The sequence below is a fragment of the Manis pentadactyla genome, chromosome 14 (assembly GCF_030020395.1).
Source record: "Manis pentadactyla isolate mManPen7 chromosome 14, mManPen7.hap1, whole genome shotgun sequence".
NCBI classification, from domain to species: Eukaryota; Metazoa; Chordata; class Mammalia; order Pholidota; family Manidae; genus Manis; species Manis pentadactyla.
This window is the reverse complement of record NC_080032.1, coordinates 81,487,147-81,513,546: the sequence shown is the minus strand read 5'-3', so window position 1 is coordinate 81,513,546 and position 26,400 is coordinate 81,487,147. Positions and strand designations below refer to the sequence as shown.

The window sequence follows — 26,400 nt, the reverse complement described above, 5'->3', positions numbered from 1 at the left end:
CAAAAACCTCTTTGGTGTCCAGAAAGAGAATAACTGGTTTAAACTTACTAAAATTTTGCAGTGAAGGCTAACAAGAGCAACAAAATGAAAATCTGGCCTGAACAACCTTTAAGGCCTGCAAATATCCTAACAGGTAGTGCATGATACGATACACTTAAGAATTAATCAAAGATTTAAAGTTTCTACACTTAATATTTTTGCATGCCTACCAAAAGCACAGCATTTTTAAAAGCAACTTCCTTTACGTGCTGACTTCATCAGGCAGGAAAATTAGAACTTCTAAAATGGACCTCCCCTCTTCCATCCACACCCCAATAGTTGACTGTTTTATTTAGTGTACATTCTGATTTGCTTCCAAGTGCCTCCTCTCCAGTCCATGTTGAGGTGCTTCAAGGATGTGTCGAGATGCATCAAGGAAGAATCCTTCGGAGCTGTTACGAGGCACCATGTCAATCTGTAGTATAGAGTCATTATAATGTTAATACGGATATTATCCGTACTTTAAAAATTGAATGAGTGTTAGTTCATGCGTGTTAGCCAACTGTTTGAAATGTTTGTTTTTTTAAGATTTCCAAAAAGGCATCTGTTCAAAAATAATGTAAAAGTGAGTATTTGGATGAAAATGAGTTCTTAAACTTGTTATTGATTTTTAAGTGTGTGTTCCAAAACTTCTAGGTGAGGGCAAAATTCTATGTTATAGTAGTCTCAATAGGGTCTCTTACTCAAAAATGCTGTTAAGTGTAACTGTTACCCCTAAATGTGTTAAAAAATTATTTGTGTTTAGGCTTATCAGAGCACTAGTACCTAAACACATCCTGGAGTCTCGTATTTCTGTGCCTTTTTCATACAAGTTTCTCTGTTCACCCATTTCTGCTAGTTGACCATCCTGTCCACAATTAATTCAAGGCTGGATTTAGATAGGTATCTTTTCTTTCCTTGACATGTTCCCAGATTCTCCTCTGGGGAATTCATTCTGGCTTCCTTTAGTATTCCAGTATTAATTTCTGTCGCTGTTCTGGGATTCACCACATCCTACTTTATATTACATAGTTAGGTTTGTACCTGTATCTCCCATTACGCTGTAAGCTCCTTATGGTAGAGTAATGGAACTTATTCTTTCATTTATCTTATTATTAATAACTAAGTACAAGTGTTAATAAATGTTTATTTAATTGAGTCAAACTGTCTCCTTTTTGGGAAAAGTCAAAATCACAAACATTAATATGTATTAGTTAGAATTAATAACGAGTAACTGAATAGTCATTTTATGGAACGCAAGGACCAGCACTAGATGAAGAATTCAGTCTGCATAATGAAAAAGAATGGTTTACAGCTATCTTAAGAAATGTTTAACTTTCTTAATTAATAAAACAGCCTGATGAATGATAACATCTAATGTGTTTTAAAAAACATTTGCTTCTATCATAGTTGCTCCCAGACAGGACTAGCAAGCTGAAGTATCTTATTCTTAGCACTTTTTTGTCAGAGTATTTTCTTTAGATCTTAAAAAATTTGTTTCCTAGGTTATTAAACATAAGGGACTTTTGGAATTTCTCAAGATTATATTTATTTTACCAATAATTTTAAGTCAATTCATCCCTGTACCATTAAAAAACCCTCAAGTTACACATTTAAATGTTTTTATGATGATCTCATTAACAATAGATACATTTTATATTCAAAAGATTGCCCCTTAAAAAAAAAAAAAAAAAGATTGCTCCTTAAATATAGGTTTTCTTTTTGGTTGGGAAATGAATAATAGATAACATTAAATCTGTATTTATTAATTTATTTTATTATTTGACACAAGAGGTATCTATTACTAACTTCCTTAATATGTAAAGTTGTCACACAAATATCTATTAGATATATAATTTTAATAGAATTCATAATTATTTAAAAATATCCACATGTACCCAGATAGAAGAAATATTTTAACTAATTAAAAATGTGTTTCAGTAACTGAAAGATTAAAAATATGTCTTTTAACAATACTTTTTAAAATAATGTAAATTATACCTAATAATAGCTCACCCGATTATCCAACACAGATAATGGCCTAGTAATCACAGTCTAATTTATTTTTTATTTTACATCAGCAGCTAAAATTCAGCTTAAAATAAAATGTAAAGGTTAAGAATTATTCTGTGTCTTCAATAGCAGTTGCTAGCAAACACACAGACACACACAATGGAAACAGATACAGGGATGAGAAATAAGATGAACAGAAGGGAAAACACTAATTTCTAATCAGTTTAGCTATATCTTTAAAAGTGACATTAACTGATATGTGATTTGGGTGGAGGGAGGCAAAATTTTACTATGTTGGTCCTCTTCATCAACCCCACCCCATGGTTTTTTCATCATAATCAGGATTATTTACAGTCTGGATGAACGAGCCTCATTCAGAAAACAGTCTTGAGAGAAAAAATCCACCTTTAGCTACTTTCAGATTTTTAGAATGTTTTCATTTTTCAGCATTTAAATTTTTGTTTTCACACAAATCTATTGGAAGAAATATTTCTTAAAAATAACCTTATAAAAATACTTTTGAATTGAAGAGCCTTACCTTTATTTCCCAAATAAAGTTTATTTTTGAATATATTAAAGCTACTAGGGAACAATAAGAGTTAGAAGAGTAAATCAAACAAAATGATATATAACAAGAAATGAAAAAAATATGGAAAAGCAGAAAATGTAAAAAAAGATGAAGTATTCAATATCGTGTTAGATACCCGTGATTCTTAAAAATAATGTGAACACAAGTTGATGCTCCTTTTCCACTTCAAGTCATGTCTAGAGAATGGATTACCTTGGAGTGCTGCTCCTTCAGCTTCATTACCATCCCCGGATCATCCTTTTTGTGAGCCATTAGCAGTCTAAACATTTGCTCTCGATACTTGCTCATTATAAGTTCCAAGGCAGACTGATGTTCCTCCAGGGAGGTACGTAATTCTATCAAGAATAACGGTATATTTTATTCAAACTTGAGGTAAATATGTAGAAAATATTCTCCTTCCACACTGTGTTTATGAAAAAAGCAATTTATAGAGAGGATATTTTAAAAAGAAAACATGACGAATGAAAATTCAGCCATGTGGAAATAAGGGACACCAAAGGGAGTCCTTTATTAGTTTTTTAGATGACCATCTAAAACTCATTTTTAAGGAATCATCTCAACAAACATTTACTAAATAATCATTAAGTATCAAATGATGCTCTATATTAGGAACACTAAAAGGCCATGGAACTCAGAGTCCAGTGGAGAAAACAAACACATAGTTACACAACAGAGTAAACGCAAAGTGGAGCTCTATTCAAATACATACAGGTGGCCCCTGAAGGATGCGGGGGGTAGGAGCACTGACCCCTCACATGGTTGCAAATCCATTTATAACTTTAGACTCCCCCAAAATTTGACTACTTATAGCAGGCTATTAGTTGACCAGAAGCCTTACCAATAACATAAACAGTTGATTAACATATATTTTGTTTATGTATCATACGTTGTATTCTTATAGTAAAGTAAGTTAGAGAAAGAAAATGTATTTTCAAATTGTCCCAAATTTCAAGAAAGTTTTCCAATATGTTCATTGAAAAAAATCTATATATAAGTGGACTCATGCAGTTCAAACCTGTGTTGTTCAAAGGCCAACTGTCTAAGAGAAGTCTGGGGGGAGAAACTGTTGAAAAGTTTCATAGAAGTATTGAGATGAACTTTCATTCCTTGAGTTAAAAAATAAAGGAAAGGGCATCTTAACCAGGGAGGCATGAAAGTGGATGGTGTGTTCAGGAACTAGTTTGGCACGGCAAGAGCAAAGGTTTGATGGAGAAAGGATGTATGCAAAGAAGACAGAAAAGATCATTTGGAGTTGAATTTGAAGGCCCTTGAATAAAGAAATAAGTATACAATGAAAGTTCTTGTGCAAAAAATAAGGTGTCAGATATATTTTTAAAAAATCAATCTGCTACCAATGTTTGAGATGGACTGGAGGGGAGAGACAGTGCAATCAGGGAGACCAGTTAGGAGAGTTCAGTTAAGAGATCATGAGCACCTAAGCTGGGGCCCACAACAATAAAATTGCAGAGAATGAAACTTAGTTATTTCATGGGTAACAATGGCACAAACTGGATACTGAGGATGAGAATCTAATATGATTCCAAGCAAGGCAGACATTCATATGTAGGACAGGATAAAGAGGAATAAATATGATTCAGGCAAGTGGATTAGAAATGATTAATATCAATGAGGGGGCGGAAGATGGCGGCGTGAGTAGAGCAGCGGAAATCTCCTCCCAAAACAGCATATATCTATGAAAATATAACAAAGACAACCCTTCCTAGAATAAAGACCAGAGGACACAGGACAATATCCAGACCACATCCGCACCTGAGAGAACCCAGCGCCTCGCCAAGGGGGTAAGATACAAGCCCCGGCCCCGCGGGAGCCGAGCGCCCCTCCCCCCAGCTCCCGGCGGGAGAAGAGCAGGCAGAGCGGGAGGGAGACGGAGCACAGGGCTGCTGAACACCCAGCCCCAGCCATCCGGGCCAGAGTGCAGGGCCCTCGATACTGGGAAAACAGGGCAGCAAGAACAGTGAGCAGGCACTGGAGGCTGGGCGACAGAGGACATAAGAAAAGCGCGCGACCATTTTTTTTTTTTTTTGCTTTTTTGCTGCTTTGTTTTGGCGAGCGCTTTTTGGAAGTCTTAAAGGGACAGGGACCCCAATATTAGGGAAACAGGGCAGCAAGACCGGTGAGCAGAGGCCTGAGGCTGGCACCGGAGAATAAAGAAAAACGAACGACCACCTTTTTTTTTTTAATTAAAAATTTTTTTTTTTTTTTTTTTAATTAAAAAAATTTTTTTTCTTGTTTTTTTTGTGGTCGTTGTTTTGTTTTGGCGGGTGCTTTTTGGAAGTCTTAAAGGGGCAGGGCGGGCCACTTAATCCAGAGGTAGGGAATCCGGGATCTCTGGGCACCCTAACCCCTGGGCTGCAGGGAGCAGGGAGGCCCCTTACGGAGATAAATAGCCTCCCAGCAGCTCCTGCTCCAACGCGACTCCACCATTTTGGAGTAGCTGCCCGAGCCAGCCCACGCCCACAGCAACAGCGGAGATTAACTCCACAGCAGCCGGGCAGGAAGCAGAAGCCCTGTCTGCGCGCAGCTGCGCAGCACAAGCCACTAGAGGCCGCTGTTCTCCCAGGAGAGGAGGGCCACAAACCAACAAGAAGGGAAGTCCTTCCAGCCGTCACTCGTCCCAGCTCTGCAAACTATTCCTATCACCATGAAAAGGCAAAGCTACAGGCAGACAAAGATCACAGAGACAACACCAGAGAAGGAGACAGACCTAACCAGTCTTCCTGACAAAGAATTCAAAATAAGAATCATAAACATGCTGACAGAGATGCAGAGAAACACGCAAGAAAAATGGGATGAAGTCCGGAAAGAGATCACAGATGCCAGAAAGGAGATCGCAGAAATGAAACAAACTCTGGAAGGGTTTATAAGCAGAATGGATAGAATGCAAGAGGCCATTGATGGAATTGAAATCAGAGAACAGGAACGCATAGAAGCTGACATAGAGAGAGACAAAAGGATCTCCAGGAATGAAACAATATTAAGAGAACTGTGTGACCAATCTAAAAGGAGCAATATCCGTATTATAGGGGTCCCAGAAGAAGAAGAGAGAGGCAAAGAGATGGAAAGTATCTTAGAAGAAATAATTGCTGAAAACTTCCCCACACTGGGGGAGGAAGTAATCAAACAGACCACGGAAATACACAGAACCCCCAACAGAAAGGATCCAAGAAGGGCAACAAAAAGACACATAATAATTAAAATGGCAAAGATCAAGGACAAGGAAAGAGTGTTAAAGGCAGCTAGAGAGAAAAAGGTCACCTATAAAGGGAAACCCATCAGGCTAACGTCAGATTTCTCAACAGAAACCCTACAGGCCAGAAGAGAATGGCATGATATATTTAATACAATGAAACAGAAGGGCCTTGAACCAAGGATACTGTATCCAGCACGACTATCATTCAAATATGACGGTGGGATTAAACAATTCCCAGACAAACAAAAGCTGAGGGAATTTGCTTTCCACAAACCACCTCTACAGAACATCTTACAGGGACTGCTCTAGATGGGAGCACTCCTAGAAAGAGCACAGCACAAAACACTCAACATATGAAGAATCGAGGAGGAGGAACAAGAAGGGAGAGAAGAAAAGAATCTCCAGACAGTGTATATAACAGCTCAATAAGCGAGCTAAGTTAGGCAGTAAGATACTAAAGAGGCTAACCTTGAACCTTTGGTAACCATGAATTTAAAGCCTGCAATGGCAATAAGTACATATCTTTCAATAGTCACCCTAAATGTTAATGGGTTGAATGCACCAATCAAAAGACACAGAGTAACAGAATGGATAAAAAAGCAAGACCCATCTATATGCTGCTTACAAGAAACTCACCTCAAACCCAAAGACATGTACAGACTAAAAGTCAAGGGATGGAAAAACATATTTCAAGCAAACAACAGTGAGAAGAAAGCAGGGGTTGCAGTACTAATATCAGACAAAATAGACTTCAAAACAAAGAAAGTAACAAGAGATAAAGAAGGACACTACATAATGATAAAGGGCTCAGTCAAACAAGAGGATATAACCATTCTAAATATATATGCACCCAACACAAGAGCACCAGCATATGTGAAACAAATACTAACAGAACTAAAGGGGGATATAGACTGCAATGCATTCATTCTAGGAGACTTCAACACACCACTCACCCCAAAGGATAGATCCACTGGGCAGAAAATAAATAAGGACACGGAAGCACTGAACAACACAGTAGAGCAGATGGACCTAATAGACATCTATAGAACTCTACATCCAAAAGCAGCGGGATATACATTCTTCTCAAGTGCACATGGAACATTCTCCAGAATAGACCACATACTAGGCCACAAAAAGAGCCTCAGAAAATTCCAAAAGATTGAAATCCTACCAACCAACTTTTCAGACCACAAAGGCATAAAACTAGAAATAAACTGTACAAAGAAAGCAAAGAGGCTCACGAACACATGGAGGCTTAACAACACGCTCCTAAATAATCAATGGATCAATGACCAAATCAAAATGGAGATCCAGCAATATATGGAAACAAATGACAACAACAACACTAAGCCCCAACTTCTGTGGGACACAGCAAAAGCAGTCTTAAGAGGAAAGTATATAGCAATCCAAGCATATTTAAAAAAGGAAGAGCAATCCCAAATGAATGGTCTAATGTCACAATTATCGAAATTGGAAAAAGAAGAACAGATGAGGCCTAAGGTCAGCAGAAGGAGGGACATAATAAAGATCAGAGAAGAAATAAATAAAATTGAGAAGAATAAAACAATAGCAAAAATCAATGAAACCAAGAGCTGGTTCTTCGAGAAAATAAACAAAATAGATAAGCCTCTAGCCAGACTTATTAAGAAGAAAAGAGAGTCAACACAAATCAACAGTATCAGAAACGAGAAAGGAAAAATCACGACGGACCCCACGGAAATGCAAAGAATTATTGGAGAATACTATGAAAACCTATATGCTAACAAGCTGGGAAACCTAGGAGAAATGGACAACTTCCTAGAAAAATATAACCTTCCAAGATTGACCCAGGAAGAAACAGAAAATCTAAACAGACCAATTACCAGCAACGAAATTGAAGAGGTAATCAAAAAACTACCAAAGAACAAAACCCCCGGGCCAGATGGATTTACCTCGGAATTTTATCAGACATACAGGGAAGACATAATACCCATTCTCCTTAAAGTTTTCCAAAAAATAGAGGAGGAGGGGATACTCCCAAACTCATTCTATGAAGCTAACATCACCCTAATACCAAAACCAGGCAAAGACCCCACCAAAAAAGAAAACTACAGACCAATATCCCTGATGAACGTAGATGCAAAAATACTCAACAAAATATTAGCAAACCGAATTCAAAAATACATCAAAAGGATCATACACCATGACCAAGTGGGATTCATTCCAGGGATGCAAGGATGGTACAACATTCGAAAGTCCATCAACATCATCCACCACATCAACAAAAAGAAAGACAAAAACCACATGATCATCTCCATAGATGCTGAAAAAGCATTTGACAAAGTTCAACATCCATTCATGTTAAAAACTCTCAGCAAAATGGGAATAGAGGGCAAGTACCTCAACATAATAAAGGCCATCTATGATAAACCCACAGCCAACATTATATTGAACAGCGAGAAGCTGAAAGCATTTCCTCTGAGATCGGGAACTAGACAGGGATGCCCACTCTCTCCACTGTTATTTAACATAGTACTGGAGGTCCTAGCCACGGCAATCAGACAAAATAAAGAAATACAAGGAATCCAGATTGGTAAAGAAGAAGTTAAACTGTCACTATTTGCAGATGACATGATACTGTACATAAAAAACCCTAAAGACTCCACCCCAAAACTACTAGAACTGATATCGGAATACAGCAAAGTTGCAGGATACAAAATCAACACACAGAAATCTGTGGCTTTCCTATATACTAACAATGAACCAACAGAGAGAGAAATCAGGAAAACAACTCCATTCACAATTGCATCAAAAAAAATAAAATACCTAGGAATAAACCTAACCAAAGAAGTGAAAGACTTATACTCTGAAAACTACAAGTCACTCTTAAGAGAAATTAAAGGGGACACTAACAGATGGAAACTCATCCCATGCTCGTGGCTAGGAAGAATTAATATCGTCAAAATGGCCATCCTGCCCAAAGCAATATACAGATTTGATGCAATCCCTATGAAACTACCAGCAACATTCTTCAATGAACTGGAACAAATAATTCAAAAATTCATATGGAAACACCAAAGACCCCGAATAGCCAAAGCAATCCTGAGAAAGAAGAATAAAGTAGGGGGGATCTCACTCCCCAACTTCAAGCTCTACTATAAAGCCATAGTAATCAAGACAATTTGGTACTGGCACAAGAGCAGAGCCACAGACCAATGGAACAGACTAGAGAATCCAGACATTAACCCAGACATATATGGTCAATTAATATTTGATAAAGGAGCCATGGACATACAATGGCGAAATGACAGTCTCTTCAACAGGTGGTGCTGGCAAAACTGGACAGCTACATGTAGGAGAATGAAACTGGACCATTGTCTAACCCCATATACAAAAGTAAACTCAAAATGGATCAAAGACCTGAATGTAAGCCATGAAACCATTAAACTCTTGGAAGAAATCATAGGCGAAAACCTCTTAGACATAAACATGAGTGACCTCTTCTTGAACATATCTCCCCGGGCAAGGAAAACAACAGCAAAAATGAGTAAGTGGGACTATATTAAGCTGAAAAGCTTCTGTACAGCAAAAGACACCATCAATAGAACAAGAAGGATCCCTACAGTATGGGAGAATATATTTGAAAATGACACATCCGATAAAGGCTTGACGTCCAGAATATATAAGGAGCTCTCACGCCTCAACAAACAAAAAACAAATAACCCAATTAAAAAATGGGCAGAGGAACTGAACAGACAGTTCTCCAAAAAAGAAATACAGAGGGCCAACAGACACATGAAAAGATGCTCCACATCGCTAATCATCAGAGAAATGCAAATTAAAACTACAATGAGGTATCACCTCACACCAGTAAGGATGGCTGCCATCCAAAAGACAAACAACAACAAATGTTGGCGAGGCTGTGGAGAAAGGGGAACCCTCCTACACTGCTGGTGGGAATGTAAGTTAGTTCAACCATTGTGGAAAGCAGTATGGAGGTACATCAAAATGCTCAAAACAGACTTACCATTTGACCCAGGAATTCCACTCCTAGGAATTTACCCTAAGAATGCAGCAATCAAGTTTGAGAAAGACAGATGCACCCCTATGTTTATTGCAGCACTATTTACAATAGCCAAGAATTGGAAGCAACCTAAATGTCCATCAATAGATGAATGGATAAAGAAGATGTGGTACATATACACAATGGAATACTACTCAGCTATAAGAAAAGGGCAAATCCAATCATTTGCAGCAACATGGATGGAGCTGGAGGGTATTATGCTCAGTGAAACAAGCCAAGCGGAGAAAGAGAAATACCAAATGATTTCACTTATCTGTGGAATATAAGAACAAAGGAAAAACTGAAGGAACAAAACAGCAGCAGAATCACAGAACTCAAGAATGGACTAACAGGTACCAAAGGGAAAGGGACTGGGGAGGATGGGTGGGTAGGGAGGGATAAGGGGGGGAGAAGTAGGGGGGTATTAAGATTAACATGCATGGGGGGGTAGGAGAAAAGGGAGGGCTGTACAACACAGAGAAGGCAAGTAGTGATTCTACAACATTTTGCTATGCTGATGGACAGTGACTGTAAAGGGGTTTATAGGGGAGACCTGGTATAGGGGAGAGCCTAGTAAACATAATATTCGTCATGTAAGTGTAGATTAGTGATAGCAAAAAAAAAAAAAAAAAAAAAAGGGCAGTTCCTGTGTGGTAACCTCCAACGAGTTCTACACAAGGGTATAAAGGGCATATAAAAGTGTAGGCAAAGGGTCTGTTTGTGTTTATACAGAGGATCAAAGCCTAATTGGGCTACCCCGAAAATGAACTAAGATACGATATGAAAAAGAACTTCCAACATCTGCACCCTCTGGAAGACTCATGCCAGAAGATGATCATCAAAAAACCCCAACAAAGATCCACGCACTGCTACAGCTGTAGATGCACTCATCCCACCAGTTCCTGGACCTGCCATGGGAATGAGGAAGGAGATATCTAAGCTGGCCTGTGCATACAGTAAAACAACAAAATTGGACTGGATCTATACTGTTGGAACTCAACCAAGAATTTGGAGAAGTGCAAATTGTAGCGCTCCAAAGTCTTACAACTACAAACTATTTATTGTTAAAAGAACATATGGCATGTGAACAGTCCCCAGGAATGGGTTGTTTTAATTTGTCTGATTTCTCTCAGACTGTTCAAGTTCATTTGGACAATATCCACCATATCATAGATAAGTTTTCACAAATGCCTAAGGTGCCTAACTGGTTTTCTTGGTTTCACTGCAGATGGCTGGTAATTACAGATATGCTTTGGTTATGTAACTATACTCCTATTATGTTAATGTGTGTGTGCAATTTAAGTAGTAGCTTAAAACCTATCCATGCTGAAGTTACTCTACAAGAAGATATATCAAAGAAATAATCAATCTTCCCATGTTTTCTTCCGCCTGCTACTTCTATAGCTTTTCTTCTTCCTTCCTAATTACAACCCTTAAATAGAATTCGTGCCTCATATCAAATTTACCGAGTATCATAATTCTTCCAAGTGGTAAAGATACCTCAAGACAAATGCTGGGCATAGAAGCCACAGGGCATAAATATGCAAAGAAGTAAAAAGCTAACTTTTTCAAACAATAAGGCTTCTCTCTCACTTACCAACTTCACATTTCCCTGTATGGCCCCGGAAGATGACTGGTTAGCCAGAGACGGGTAAGATTCCTCAAGGGAGGAACAACCTAAGACAGGCACAGTCGCAGGGGGGCCATCAGGTGAGAAATTGGGGATCAACAGAGGTGAGGCTAAGAACCTCACCCCCCCGTTCTGAGAGAAATCTTCTGCATACGTGGATGTTTTATTGCCCTGGTCTAGCTTGGATTAACACATAGTCTACAGGCACACACCTGATCATCTACATGTGCTCTCTTACAACACTAAACTATGTTTTCTACCTTTATCTTGTATCTACCTACCACTTCAGCATTTTATTAAAAATAATAATAATAAAGAGAGAAATGTGGTATCCACATATAAATCAAGTATAAAAACCAAATGAGTATTCATATTTGAACTGACTGTTTATAGTTCATAATGCATGAGCAAAACCGAAAGTTTCTGTGATGACTGCCCTTGTACTGTTCACTATGTAACTTATTCACTATGTAAGAATTTGTTCTACATGTAAAAACTTGTTTGTTATGCCTCAGAAGATTGGAGACTGACAAAAATTAGGCTTGGGGTGGAATAATGATTGTGCATTGAGCATTGACTCCCCTATACAGAATTTTATTGTCGTTAACAACCATTTGATCAATAAATATGAGAGATGCCCTCACAAAAAAAAAAAAAAAAAAAAGGACAGACTTCCAATGGTAAAAGAAATTAGTAACCGGGATGTAAGGTATAGCATAAGGAATATAGTCAAGATATTGTAACAGCCTGGTAGGGTGATAGCTGGAACCTAGAATTATGTATATAAATGTTCTACCACTGTGTTGTACACTTGAAACTCATGTAATATAATACTGTGTGTCAACTACCCTTCAATAAAAAATAATTATTAAAAAAAAAAAAGAAATGATTAATATCAAAAAGTAAATTTAGTTGGCTGTTTTCCCGCTTTGGAAATATTAACTGGCCCCATACAACTGCAGATTAAAGTTCTCTTTTGATTTGCTATACATAGTGATAATATATCTTGCCTTTGTTCTCTTGTTGCAGTTCTCTGATTTGTCTGTTTTCTTGCTGGATTCCCATCACTAACGTGGACCGTGGCCGATGTCTTGCAACTTCATTAAGTTCTTGAATTTCTTCCTGATACTAATGAAAAGATTAAAAAAGAACATGTGGGGAGAAATATTTGTCTGAGAAAGGTCTGGTTTCCAGAATATATAAGGAATTCTTACAACTCCAAAATAATAAGAAAAATAACCCCATTAAAAGATGTGCAAACAAGAGTAAGTTCTGGGGATCTAACCTAGTATAATGACTACAGCTAACAACACTAAAGTTACAAAGGGAGATCTTAAATGTTCTCAGCACACACACATATACAAAAGGTAATTAGATGAGGTGATGGAGGTGTTTACTTTGCAATATATATGTGTATCAAATCATCATGTTGAACACCTTAAACTTACACAACGTTATATGTCAGTTGTATCTCAATAAAGCAGGAGAAAAAATGGGCAAAGGATTTGAAGAGGCACTTCTCTAAAGAAGAAATAAAAATAGCCAATAAGCACATGAAAATATGTTCAACATCCTTATTCTTTAGGGAAATGCAATGCAATACAACAATGAGATACCACTTCACAACCACTAGGATAACTATAATCAAAAAGACAAATAATAAGTGATGGAGAGGATGTGGAGAAATTGTTACCCTCACATGTTGATGGGAAAGTAAAATGGTGTGGCTGTTTTGGAAAACAGTCTGGCAGATATTCAAAAAGTTAAACAGAGTTATCATATGACTCTTGCATTCCACTCCAGGTATATACCCAAGATAACGGAAAATGTATGTCAATACAGAAACTTGACAAGCATTCATAGCAGTACTGTTTATAATAGCCAAAAAATAGAAACAATCCAAATGTCCATCAACTGATGAATAGACACAATCTGCTGTACATCCTTACAATGGAATATTATTCAGTAATTTTAAAAAATGAAGTACTGATACATATTGCAACATGGATGAGCCTTGAAAATATAACCTTAAGCAGTCACAAAAGCCACACAGTGTATTATTCCATTCATAATAAATATCCAGAATGGACAAATCCATATGACAGAAAGATTAGTTGTTGCCAGGGCTGGGAGAAGGGAGAACTAGGCAGTGGCTCCCAATGGGGGATGAGAATATTCTAGAATTAGTCATAATGGTTGCACAATCTGTAAATATAATAAATCCAATGAACTGTGTCCTCAAAGGAGTAAATTCTAGGGTGTGTAAATTAAATCTCACTAGTAATAATAATAAAGAAGCATATTTGCAAAAGAAATGTAGAATTACTATTTTTAAAAAAATAACTGGGAATCTAACTTCAAACTGCACTCTGCTTTCATTTTGATGAGCCGTTAATAATAGATTCATCGTAACATTCTTGGTTCTTAAATTTGGTTGCCGAACTCCTTTTTTACAACTCAATACCAGATTAAATGTTCGCTAAAATGCATGAGACAAATTGGAAAGTTACAAAGGTATGTAATCTGCTCGGGGCAACAGAGTTGCAAAACAAAGTAAGTAAGCTCGCTCCATTATTTCCAGTAGCTTTCTTAAAGCAGCATCTCAGGGATGCTTCCTTTTCCAAAATGCCTGGGTTCCAGGAAAGAAGGCTATGAATATACAATTCCCCCCACTGATTTTCATCATAATATCAGAGATTTTATAACTGTCTTAGAGTCGAAAATTTTTATCTGAAGAGGGCTTAAAATGCAAGCTAAACTCCATGGCCCGCTGAAAAGTTCTTATAATACAAGAGTAAAGATAACACAAAGTAAAGTCGTTTTCTTCTTTAACTGCCAGCATTAAATGAGAAATTAGGTAGCAAGTATAAGCAAAGATACTACCCTCCATCATTTTCAAAAACTTGGTAAATAATATTACCTAAGTACTTTTACAAAGAAAAATATAAGTTATGTATACATGATAAAAATATGACGGTAAAATATGTGTCAATATTAGTGAAGGATATTTGGCCTTATCAAATATACCTAGACCTAGTAAATTCATGTCTTTTCTAAACTCAAATGCGCCTCTGTCAGACAAACTAATGCTTAAGTCTACAGGTTTGGAATATACATACATACATGTCACTGTGACAAACTTATACTCTAAACTGAAACTGAGAACATACAAGTCAAGCAACTTGAAAATTTTAGAGAACATTAAAAAAAAAACCCTAAATACTAATTAGGCAGAAATTTATGATTCAAGCAATACACAAATGTCAATGAGTGCTTTTCAAAAAATGGGAATCAACAGGAGAGAAAAAAATCAGACCTGCTTCATTGCTTCTACTCGCTTGTTGAGAGCTGTGGTTTGCTCGATGAGAGACTCTGCAGCATCGTCGTGATCTCTCAGTCTCTCAACAAGAGCTTTAGCGTCAGCAAGTGCCTTCTCAATTGTACAGCTCATTCCTAAAGGAATACCTGCAATTACAATTAAAGTCAAGACTCAAAACTCAAAAGCCAGCATATCTTCTTCTTTTACTTTCATGTTAACACAGATACACTTAAGCTACATTTGTTACAGGACTGTTTATTGTACAGGGATAGAAATATCTAAGAACACCTGTGGTTTTGCTTCTGTTAGGATGGTACACACTAGAAAGTGAATTTATAACAGTCCAAAAAATTGGAATATATATATCAATGGTTTGCAGCCATAATCAGAATGTATTTAAAACACCCTGAATTTATTGTGGGAGAAAAAGAGTACACATCCAGTGAATACATTTTATATTGTACAGAAATTGCACTTCCACGAGGGCACTCCCTATCCTGTCACCTATGAAAAAAGTCACTCCCTTAGTCTGTATTCTGTGGTCCATGATTGTCAGTTTCTGACCATAAGATCCTTCCTAGTCTCTGTCAGGTCAGGTAACCTGATACACACACTGTTCACAAGCACACACTACTGACCAGCCAAAGTGACCTCTATGTGTCATCTATGTCACATAGTCCCTTCTTTTGTAGGGAATTCTGCGTCTTAGATGAAGTTGCATTAATATCCTAGCTTTTTCCTTAGTGCATTTTCCTTAGTAAATGGAAAAAAAAGTTTTGACATAGGACCACACTGGCCATTATAGGAAACTTTTCATATGCTAACATCAATAAATGGTATGTGTAAGAGTTCAAAAAAATTAGGAGACAAAACATGAAACAGTCAATAGATATCTTCTCCAACTGGTAATGCTGAGACCTATATTTAATTTTAAAATACTCTCTCTCAAAAGCTTCAAACTTCTGAAACTTGCTGTTACTGGATTTTTCTTTTTTCTACTAAGTTTGCCCTACTTTCCATATGAGCCATTCTTGCTTCAGGATTTTCTCAAAAAATAAAATCACACCTAAAATTACTAGGCCAGAAGCCAGGTCTATAGAAGTTGAATTAATATTCTGGTTAAGATTCAACTTGAGGGCTATAGTTAAGGATTTTCATCAACTTTAGGAAGGCAGAAATTTGCTGTGGAATGCAGGACTTTGTTAGATATCACTGTACTGGACTATAGATTTGTAGCAATTAATTATTATTTGTCCCTCAGATAGAGAAAAAATTGCAGTAAGGTAGAAAAGGGAAGATTTAAATAATCCAACTGCAGCACATCTGGCAATTTCAATAGGTGCTCACTTAAAGTTATATTTAACAAAGGTTCAAATTTGTAAATGAAATAAAGATAAAAGATAGATTTCAGAAACACTCAAACAGTATTCTTGGTTATACCCAATAGCTAAAGCAAAGGGTAAACTGTCCTGTTGTTATAAATAAGAGATCAAACTGAATAAGAGGATTTAATCAAATAAATAATGTAAAACCACCTATTTAGAAAATATTCAGTGACTAGACATTTCCACAGAGCTTTAAGAACTGAACCATGTGTAGCATGTCCAACGGAGCAAGGCAGCTTCCATCCTAAGTCAAGTTAAATGTTTCAACTACTACAAGATGTTGAATCTGTTCTCTTGTGGTTGGAATGCTCTGCTCACCCAAGTACTCATGGCAGGACTCCAGCCACATGGAGGAGAGCAAAGATCATCACTACACTAACCACCAGGAACACAAGTCCAAACACATCTGTCCCCTGCATCTTGATGTTCAAGTCACCAAGGAAAACACAACATAATCAAGCACAGCATAAGGCAGAACTTCCCTCACATACAGAGGAAACTGAGTAAGATTAGCTTCAGTAACATAAAATTTTAAAAAAATGAATTCATCTGGAAATTAATACAATTTCTGGTTCTCTAGGTAAAATGATCAAAAGATTTGTCTCCTAAGATTTGAGACGTTTAAGATCAGGGTACTTGAAAAATACAGTAAACAAAAGAGCCATTAAGGGACTCAATGTCCCATCCAAGATAAAACACAAAAGAACAACTATCCCAAATCTACCCAAGATGCTACCCCAAGGGATGCATGAGCATCCAACAATGCCCTGTCCCTCCTCTAAACTTCCAATGATAATTACCTAAAGTTACAAATGGACAATAATGCAGCTTTCTTATTTATATAAGAGTCACTATACCATCCACTAATCCTACTACATAGAACCCCAGATTCTTCAGAGTAAAATTTTGAAATTATTTGTAAAGCAAATAAAAAAAAGGCAGGTGGGTTGTTGGGGGAGGTGAAGGGGATAAACTGACTTATAAGTAAAAACAAAATAACACAAAAATAAAACCAGAAAACATATTTGTCTTAGAGTAAAAATAATTGGTTGTAATGATGGTGAAAAGAAATAAAAATAATCGGAAGTCTAAGAAAAGTATAAGACTTGAGAGAAATAAAGTTTGTCTTGGTTTCATAGAGCAACTCAAGTACGAGGAATCTCTAACAATCCTAGGTCCCAACCTATAAATGATATTATTGGAACCACCGTCAGAGAATACTTTTTAATGCTCTGTAACACAACATCTACAAATCTGATAGGATGTTTCCAAATAAAATGCAGTAAGTCACTTACATATAATTAGATTATAGATGATCTAGATATGAGGATACCTATACTGTGTATAATCTAGTAAATTGCAGGGGTGGGGGGAGAAAAAGCAATGCTTCCAGAATCCTCTGGGCAAAAGAATCCAGACACATAGATTAATTGGAATAGAGTCCTGAATCTAGATGGAGTCCTCTTAGATAACCATAAATCTTTGTTTTTGAATTATGAAGAGGTTATGCTGTATTCTAGGGATATTAACTCAACAACATGGCACCAAAGACCCACCATCTATTAAATCCTAAGCTTTAATTCAGTAGCTAAGGTTTAGCTTCAGAGCAATCACAGCCTTGCCTAAGTAAGTCAAAGCATCTTCAGAGCTTGTACTAGGTCTTGATACCTAATGTTACCATATGTAGCAAACCCCTATTGCTAAAGCAAATAACCAAAATATTCTATTAGTTGAATAATTATGAAATATTGTTACTTTCTCCTTTTCATATTACCTTGCTCTGGTTTAACACTATTATTCCAACAACCATACCTAATGAACGAAAATCTCATGACTGTGTTCCATGAATCAACAAGTGTCTAAGCCTAAAACCAAACATGTGAATTCTCTAGTGGGTTTTATATTAATCACAAAAAGTGACAATCACAGGCTCGATATACAATAAGTGCTTCAGTCACTCAGATAAAATTCAACTTCTTACTAGAAGCCAAACTGATCAAACAACTTAATAGTTGGACCATTTTTGTAATAATTCACTTATTTGAAACACTGCAAAGAACTTTCTCAAATGTCCCTTAAAAAAATACAAATACATTAACTACTTGATGGCTTGATGGTACTTAAAATAATAGAGGTAGACACACAGTAAAAACGATAGTATATATAAGCTAGTATACTATATTATAGATACTATGGAACTAAGTTAAAGTACACTATAAACAGATTACTTTGACTAAAGGTCCTTATGCAAGGGCCTCATATAAGACAATAAAATCATAACAAATCCAGAGAAGTTTAAAGATTCCATCATAGACACAAAAAATTCTGGCAAGTTCTGAAACATGGGATGATCAAGTTGCAAGATCCATGAGAAGAGCTGCCACAATTAGAATGGCTCCTGATAGCACCAGGTAAAACCTCAAATGTACACTGGAAACTCCATAAAACATCTCATTCCAGTAGGAGAAATACTGGTCATAGTATTAAACACTGATGGGAATATTTCTTGGATGGCAGAGGAGGTGGCCCAGTTCATTCTTTCTTTGTAAATAAATGAATCTGGAACAATTATAAAGGCGAAATAAGGACTAAAATCGCTCCTGAAGGATTTTTTGAACATCTCCCTATGGGTTTTATAGGGTTGTCTCTCTCTGTGGTTTAGGTATATGTACCATTCTTAAATATACTAGTAATACACTAGTTGATGGGTTGAAAAGTCCCCTGTTGAAAAGCCGTTAACACTCACAATGGTTAATACACTCTAATAGTTTGTGTTTCCTACATGGACATTCTAACTTGTCAACCAAGTAATATGGAAACATATCTAACTGGAACAGTTACATATAAATTAAAATTCTAAAACATTTGGCCTCTTTCTTAGAAATCTTCCTGTCTTCATCATTCCCAGTCTTCAGCAAACCCCAAACAGGATAAATCTAAGAAGGTAGAAGCTCATACACATTGTAATCAAATTTCTGAAAATTAAAGACAAAGAAAAAAATCTTGAAAGCAGAGAGAAAAATGACACATTTCTTACAGAGAATCAACAATTTGAAGGATTGTAGATGTTGCACCAGAAATTATGAAGACCAACAGAAAGTGGAATATTTAAAGTATGAAAAGCAAAAAAAAATTCACTTCTGATATATCCTAAAGAAAATTCTTCAGAGGAGCAAAATGATATCAAAAGGAAGCAAGGAGCATAAGGAATAAAGGAAGAGTAAACGAAATCATAAATATCCAACAAACACAGTACAATACTCTCTTTTGATGCTTTAAAATGTCTGATGTTTGGAAACAAGAACTAAAAGTTTTATACGATGGAATTTTCAATTTACATAGATATAAAGTATAATTATAACATAAAGGTAGGAGAGTAAATGGACCTATGTAGTGAAGAGGTTTCAACATTTCACATGAAATTATGTCAATTTTAAGTAGACTATTAAAAAGTTACACTCAGAAGAACTTGTTCGTTATGCTTCAGAAGATTGGAGACTGATGAGAATTAGGCTAGGGGTGGATTAATGATTGTGCATTGAGCATTGACTTCCCTATACAGAATTTTATTGTTGTTAACAACCACTTGATCAATAAATATGAGAGATGCCCTCTCAAAAAAAAAAAAAGTTACACTCAGTAATTCCTAGAGTAACCTGTAAAAAACCTATATGGAGCTGGTAGTCAAAACTGCAATATGTGAACTAAAAGGAATTTAAAAGTGTACAGTAACCCAAAAGAAGGTGAAAGGGGAAATGAACAAACTGAAGGAACAAACAGAAAACAACAAGATGGTGGACCTAAATCCAAACATATTAATAATTACACTAACTGTAAAGGTCCTAAAAACACTAATTAAAATATAGATGAGAATGAATTAAGAAATGGGACCCAACTGTATGCTTTCTATACGAAATGCACTTCAAATATGATATAAGAAGTTTAAAAGTAAAAGGATGAAAAAAGGTACACTATATGAACACTAATCAAAAGAAAGCCAGAGTGCTAATTAATAAGCACATGGAAAGATGCTCAACATGATTAGCTATCAGGAAATGCAGATCAAAAGCACAATGGGTTACTTCACACCTACTATAAAATTAATAAGAGATAACAAGATAGTTCCAAAACATTTGGAAATTAAACAACACACTTCTTAATCTACAAATCAAAGAAGAAGGTTTTTTTTTTGGTAAAATTGAGACTATTTTGATCTAAAACATGAAAATACAAGGCATCAAAATTCTGGTATGCAGGTAAAGCAGTCCTTTGAAGGAAGTTTATAGCATTAAATTATTTCATTAGAAATATCTCAAATCAATTATTTAGCCAACCTTAAGAAACAAAGATAAGAGAAGCAAAAATAAACCCAAGGTAAATAGAAAGAAATAATAAAAGAACAGAAATTGATAAAACTGAAAACAGAGAAAAACTAATGAAACCAGAAGCTAGTTCTTTGAAATAGCAAAGAAAGTTGATAAACCTCCAGCAAAACTTATCAAAAAAAAAAGAGAGAGGGAGAGAAGGTATAAATTACTATTGTCAGGAATAAAACAAAGCATATCAGGGTAAATAAATACAATAAAAAATTCCACACATATGAATTGGGTAATTTAGATGAAATCAAATTAATTCCTTAAAAACCATCAACTACATGAAGTCAGAGGAAACAGATACCTATTAATAGTCCTATAACTATTAGGTACAGTTATTATAGTTATAACTACTAAAGTCCTATAACTATGCTGTAAGAGGCCTATAACTCTTAAAGAAATTGGATTTGTAGTTAAAAATCTTCTGCAAAAATCTTGACTTGGAAGATTTCAGTGGAAAATTCTACCAAACATACAAAGAAGAAATAATACTAATCTTACACATCCTCTTTGAGAAAACAGAAGAAAAATACTTCCAAACTCATAAAATGATGCCAGCATATTACTGATACCAAAACTAGATACACACACTCCAAATAAATAAGTAAATAAAATAGAAAAACCACAGACCACTATCCACCAAGAACACAAATACAAAAATCCTCAGGAAAATAATAGCCACTCAAATTTAGCAATATATAAAAATAATAACATACCATGCTGAGTAAGGTTTTTACCAGAATTCAAGGATGTTTCAACACTCAAAGATAAATCAGTGTGAACCACCATTAAAAAAACAAAAAACAAAAACCCAAACGATCATACCAATTGGTGCGTTTGAAAAAACAAAACATTCTTTCATAATAAAAATTCTCTGCAAATTAGAAATAGTAGGTTATGTTCTCAAATTGAGAAAGACCATTTCCAAAAAAGCTACAAGAAACACTGTTATTTATTGGTGAACAACTGAATGCTTTCCTTCCAAAATCAGGAAGATAAGGATATCCCCAATCTCCACTCCTATTCAATACCACACTGGTGCAGTAAGACAAGAAAAAAGAAATAAAAGGCATATAGATTGGGAAAGAAGGAATAAAACTGCCTTTATTTGCAGCCAACATGTTGTCTATGTAAAAAATTCCAAAGAATCCAAAAAAGAACTCCTATAACTAATATGTGACTTTGGCAATATCACAGATACAAAATCAACACAAAAAAGCCAATAGTTTTTCTATATATTAGCAATGAAGTAGAAACCAAAATTAAATAAACTACATTTACAATAGTTAAAAAAATGAAATTTGGGGGCATAAATCTGACATAACACATGCAGGACATATACAGTGACAACTACAAAATGTTAATCAAAGAAACCAAAGAGGGCCTAAATAAGTGGAGAGACATGCTGCGTTCACAGATCAGAAGACTCAACATAGTAGAGAATGTTAGTTTTCCACAAATGACCTACAGGCTCAAGGCAATTTCCAATCAAAATAACAACAGGAGTTTTTGTAGAAATTGAGCAGCTAATTCTAAAATTTCTATGGAAATGCAAAGAAACTAAAATAGCCAAAATAATTTTTAAAACAAAGTTGGAGAAAGCATACTACCAATTTTAAGACTTACTACAAAGCTACAGCAAGCAAGATAGTGTGGTACTGGCAGAGTCGGACAGAAGAGAGTTCAGAAACAAGCCCACAGAAATATGGCCAATTGATTTTTTTGTTGTTGTTTTGTTTTGTTTTTATTAAAGTATCATTAATATACACTCTTCTGAAGGTTTTACAAGAAAAACAAGGTGGTTATTACATTCACCCTTATTGAGTCCCCCCCCATACCCCACTGCAGTCACTGTCCATCAGTGTAAGACGCCACAGAGTCCCTATCTGTCTTCTCTGAGCTACAGTCTTCCCCATGACCACACACACCATGTGCACCAATCATGATACCCCACAATCCCCTTCTCCCTCCTTCCCCACCCGCCCTCCCCCACCCTCCCCGTTGGTAACCACCAGTCTCTTCTTGGAGTGTGAGTCTGCTGCTATTTTGTTCCTTCAGTTTGGCTTCGTTGTTATGCTCCACAAATGAGGGAAATATTTGGTATTTGTCTTTCTCTGCCTGACTTATTTCACTGAGCGTAATACCCTCTAGCTCCATCCATGGTTTTTGCAAATGGTAGGGTTTGTTTCTTTCTTATGGCTGAATAGTATTCCATTGTATATACAAAACCACATCTTCAATATCCATTCATCTACTGATGGACACTTAGGTTGCTTCCATAGCTTGGCTACTATAAATAGTGCTGTGATAAACATAGAGGTGCATATGTCTTTTTGAATCTGAGAAGTGGTTTTCTTTGGGTAAATTCCTAGAAGTGGAATTCTCAGGTCAAATGGTATTTCTATTTCTGGTTTTTTGAGGAACCTTCATATTGCTTTCCACAATGGTTAAAGTAGTTTACATTGCCACCAGCAGTGTAGGAGGGTTCCCCTTTCTCCGCATCCTCATGGCCAATTGATTTTTGAAAAAGATACACAGGCAAGTCAAAGGAGAAAGAACAGTCTTTTTAACAAATGGTACTGGAGCACTGGACATCTTTCTGCTAAAAAATTAACCTTGACATAATTCCTACACTTTACACAGAAATTAACTCAAAATGGACCACAGATCTAAATGTGAAACGAAAAGCAGAGAAAAATCTTTGTGAACAGGGTTAGGCAAGATACAAAAAGCTTGATTAATAAAAGAAAAATTTAATAAGCTGAACATAAAAATTAGAAACTTTTGCTCTGGGAAAGACTGAGTCTGAAAAAGACAAGCTACAGATAGGGAGATGATATTTGCAAATCATGTATGTGACAAAGGACTTCCAGCTACAATATATTAAAAAATCTCTCAAAACCCACAGTAAGAAAATAATCCAACTTTCAAAAGAGCAAAAGATTTTAACACTTAACCAAAAAGACACACGGATGGAAAATAAGCACATGAAAATATTTTCAACATATCATTATCCATTAAAGAAATACAATTAAAAACCACGATGAGATTCACTACACCCCTATTAAAATGGATAAAATAAAAGTACTGCTATATCTGCTGGCAAGGAACTCTCAGACTGCTGGCGAAAATGCAAAATAATATGGCTGTTTTGGAATATGGTTTGACATTTCCTTACAAAGTTAAACATATAGCTACCATATGACCCAGCAATACCACTTTTGGGTATTTACTGTAGAGAATTGAGCGGATAAACAAGAGTGGTACATATAGTCCACACAACAGAATATTACTCAGTAATAATGTGGAATGAAATACTGGTACAGTCAACCACGCAGAAGAATCTCAAAGGCATGCTAAGTGAAAGAAGATAGTCTCAAAAGATTACATACTGTTTCCACTTACCTGGCACTAAAGGACAAAACTGTTGTGATGGGTAAGAGATCAGTGGTTGTCAGGAATTAGAGATGGGGAGAGCGTGTGGGACAAGGAGTATTTTGGGATGATGGATAGTTCTGCATCCTACTTCTGGTGGTGGTGGTTGTATGACCCTGTATACACATGTGAAAAATGAACAGAACTATACTTCAAAAAAGGGCAATTTTATAATACATTAATTTTAAAGCTCAAAAAAAATCACTCCCTGTCCCTCAGGTCTTGCCCTTATCTTTAATTCATCTGCTGTTTACTTGCATGGATGGTCTAAGGATGGTATCTACTTATATCTTCTCTTTCTTATGGGGACAGCTATTTGCCTCAGTTCCATTTATTGGATAATACATTCTTCCCCCACTGAATTACTTTTACTGGAATATATTCGACATATAACATTATATAAGTTTAAGGTGCACAATGTGTTGATTTTACACATTATATATAGTAATATGATTGCCTCTGTAGCAATAGTTAGCACCTCTACCAGTCCCATGACTATCATTTGTTCCTTGTGGCTGGAACACCCCCAATGAATATTCATGCCCCACTGTGTTTTTTCAGTAAATGTATGGGTATATTTCTGAGCTCTCTGTCTATGGGCCTATTTATCTATCTGTCTCTACATCAATACCACTCTGCCTCAACTTTTATTGGTGTAAAATTAACTCTTACTGTCTGATGTGGCCAATCACTTTTTTCTCCTTCAACACTGCTTTACCCAGTCTTAGCCTCCTCTCCAGCCTAATCCAATCCAATTGGACCTCCAGAGTAAAATCAAATTGCTAGCTGGGTAATAGCCTGAGAATACTACCTTACACTCTCTTTCGGTCAGCAGGACACATGTTATTCCCACTTTATCAATGAGGAAACAGATTCAGGGACTCCAAACGCAAGGAGCTAAATGGCAGTACCATGCAGCAAGGAAGAAGTCAAGCTCACACCACAAATAAAAATTCTGATCCCCAGTCTAGTGCTCTACTCAGGAACCAAGGTGGGTCAACAAGGCCCTGTTTGCCTTTACTTATATATATATAAACCATCTCTGGGTTTCCCTGGGTGGAAAAACAAAGCAAATTCCCTGACCCTACTATAAAAATTGCATTTCAAGTCAGCAATAGAAAATAAATGAGAGTGTAAATGAACATTAAATGAAGAGCAAAATTTCAAGTATTTTTCCTTATAATTAATAAAAACCCAGCATCCATCTTAATTAGGCATAACAGTTCATTGTAAGACCAATGAATGTTTACTGATAGGCTTTTTAAAATTACAATTAATATCCACTTTAAAAAACATTCTCTAGATTGCACAATGAAATTTACTATCAAAATGAACTATATTTAAAATTTGTTTTGTAACTATAAATATATACCTATTCAGAGAAAGGAACTATAAACATCAGGTAATTCAAAGCATAATTTTATTATTACTTCAGAAAAACACTGACAGAGTTTCTAAGAAACTGCACGTTCATTTCCTATATGCAAAACCACAGAAAAGTGTAAAATATTTTATAACATGTATTTCTTTGCCACCTGTTTTGAAAACCATTGTGCTTTTCTTCCTCTTTTTGGCTGCTAGGTAGAGTGGGAAGAAGACAGTTTTCCAAGCTTTCTAACAAGTTAAAAATTTTTTTAAATAGTCTCCCGTTACAAAAGGCGTATTCGCAGTTTCTCTGCCTATTTTGACAGTGCTTGTCTTCACATGTCACCGGGCACTTACATTATTTTCTATAGGTAGGCCCAAATTACGGGTGAAATTTTTCTAAAGCAGGTTTTTTTTCTCCTCCATTGCATCAGGCACATTCTCGCCCACTTTGCAACCCAGACATTCGCAGTCAGACTCCTGGCAGAGGGCTCAGAACATTCCGATGGTGAGAAAGGAAACCACCACCCACCCAAGGCAGCAACTGCCAGCTGTTTAGTTTTAGATTTTGGTTAAGAAAAATTTACAGAAATGCAAGTCACTCTTCTTTCTCTTTCATCTGTAAGTCCACTATCCTACAGCTGAACCTACATGGAAATATTGTGACTACTGATATATCATAAATCTGTCTTTAAATGTCAATAATCTACTTTATTTTAAAAAAATTTTATTCAGGCGTTCACAGTTCAGGACTGTTCAGGCAGGTTAACGTTAATTAGTAAATAATATTAACAGATACATATGGAAATAGAAAAATAAAAAGGCAGAAGTCTTTCTTAAAAATTTATAAAGAGATCAATAAAGAATGCATATAAATTACATATAAAAATAACCACCTTATTTGCTCTCTTACAACACTAAACTATGTTTTCTACCTTTATCTTGTATCTACCTACCACTTCAGCATTTTATTAAAAATAATAATAATAAAGAGAGAAATGTGGTATCCACATATAAATC

The 26,400-nt window shown here is 36.0% G+C and overlaps 1 protein-coding gene across 5 annotated transcripts in view; it reads right to left on the bottom strand.

The window, feature by feature from the left end:
* The window catches only part of FGFR1OP2 (FGFR1 oncogene partner 2), a 34,780-nt gene that overhangs the window by 5,458 nt on the left and 2,922 nt on the right, over positions 1-26,400 (bottom strand). For 2 of the 5 annotated variants that reach the window (XM_057492397.1, XM_036889282.2), the window contains exons 2-5: positions 14,820-14,968; positions 12,514-12,631; positions 2,813-2,955; positions 341-454 (exon numbers count right to left, since the gene is read on the bottom strand). In XM_057492397.1, the coding sequence (XP_057348380.1) occupies positions 341-454; positions 2,813-2,955; positions 12,514-12,631; positions 14,820-14,954 (510 nt within the window). In that variant the 5' untranslated portion in view covers positions 14,955-14,968. Of the gene's footprint in view, positions 1-209; positions 455-2,812; positions 2,956-12,513; positions 12,632-14,819; positions 14,969-23,985; positions 24,146-26,400 lie in introns of those variants that run through there. The other 3 variants (XM_057492396.1, XR_008993878.1, XM_036889283.2) reach the window with 3 other exon arrangements.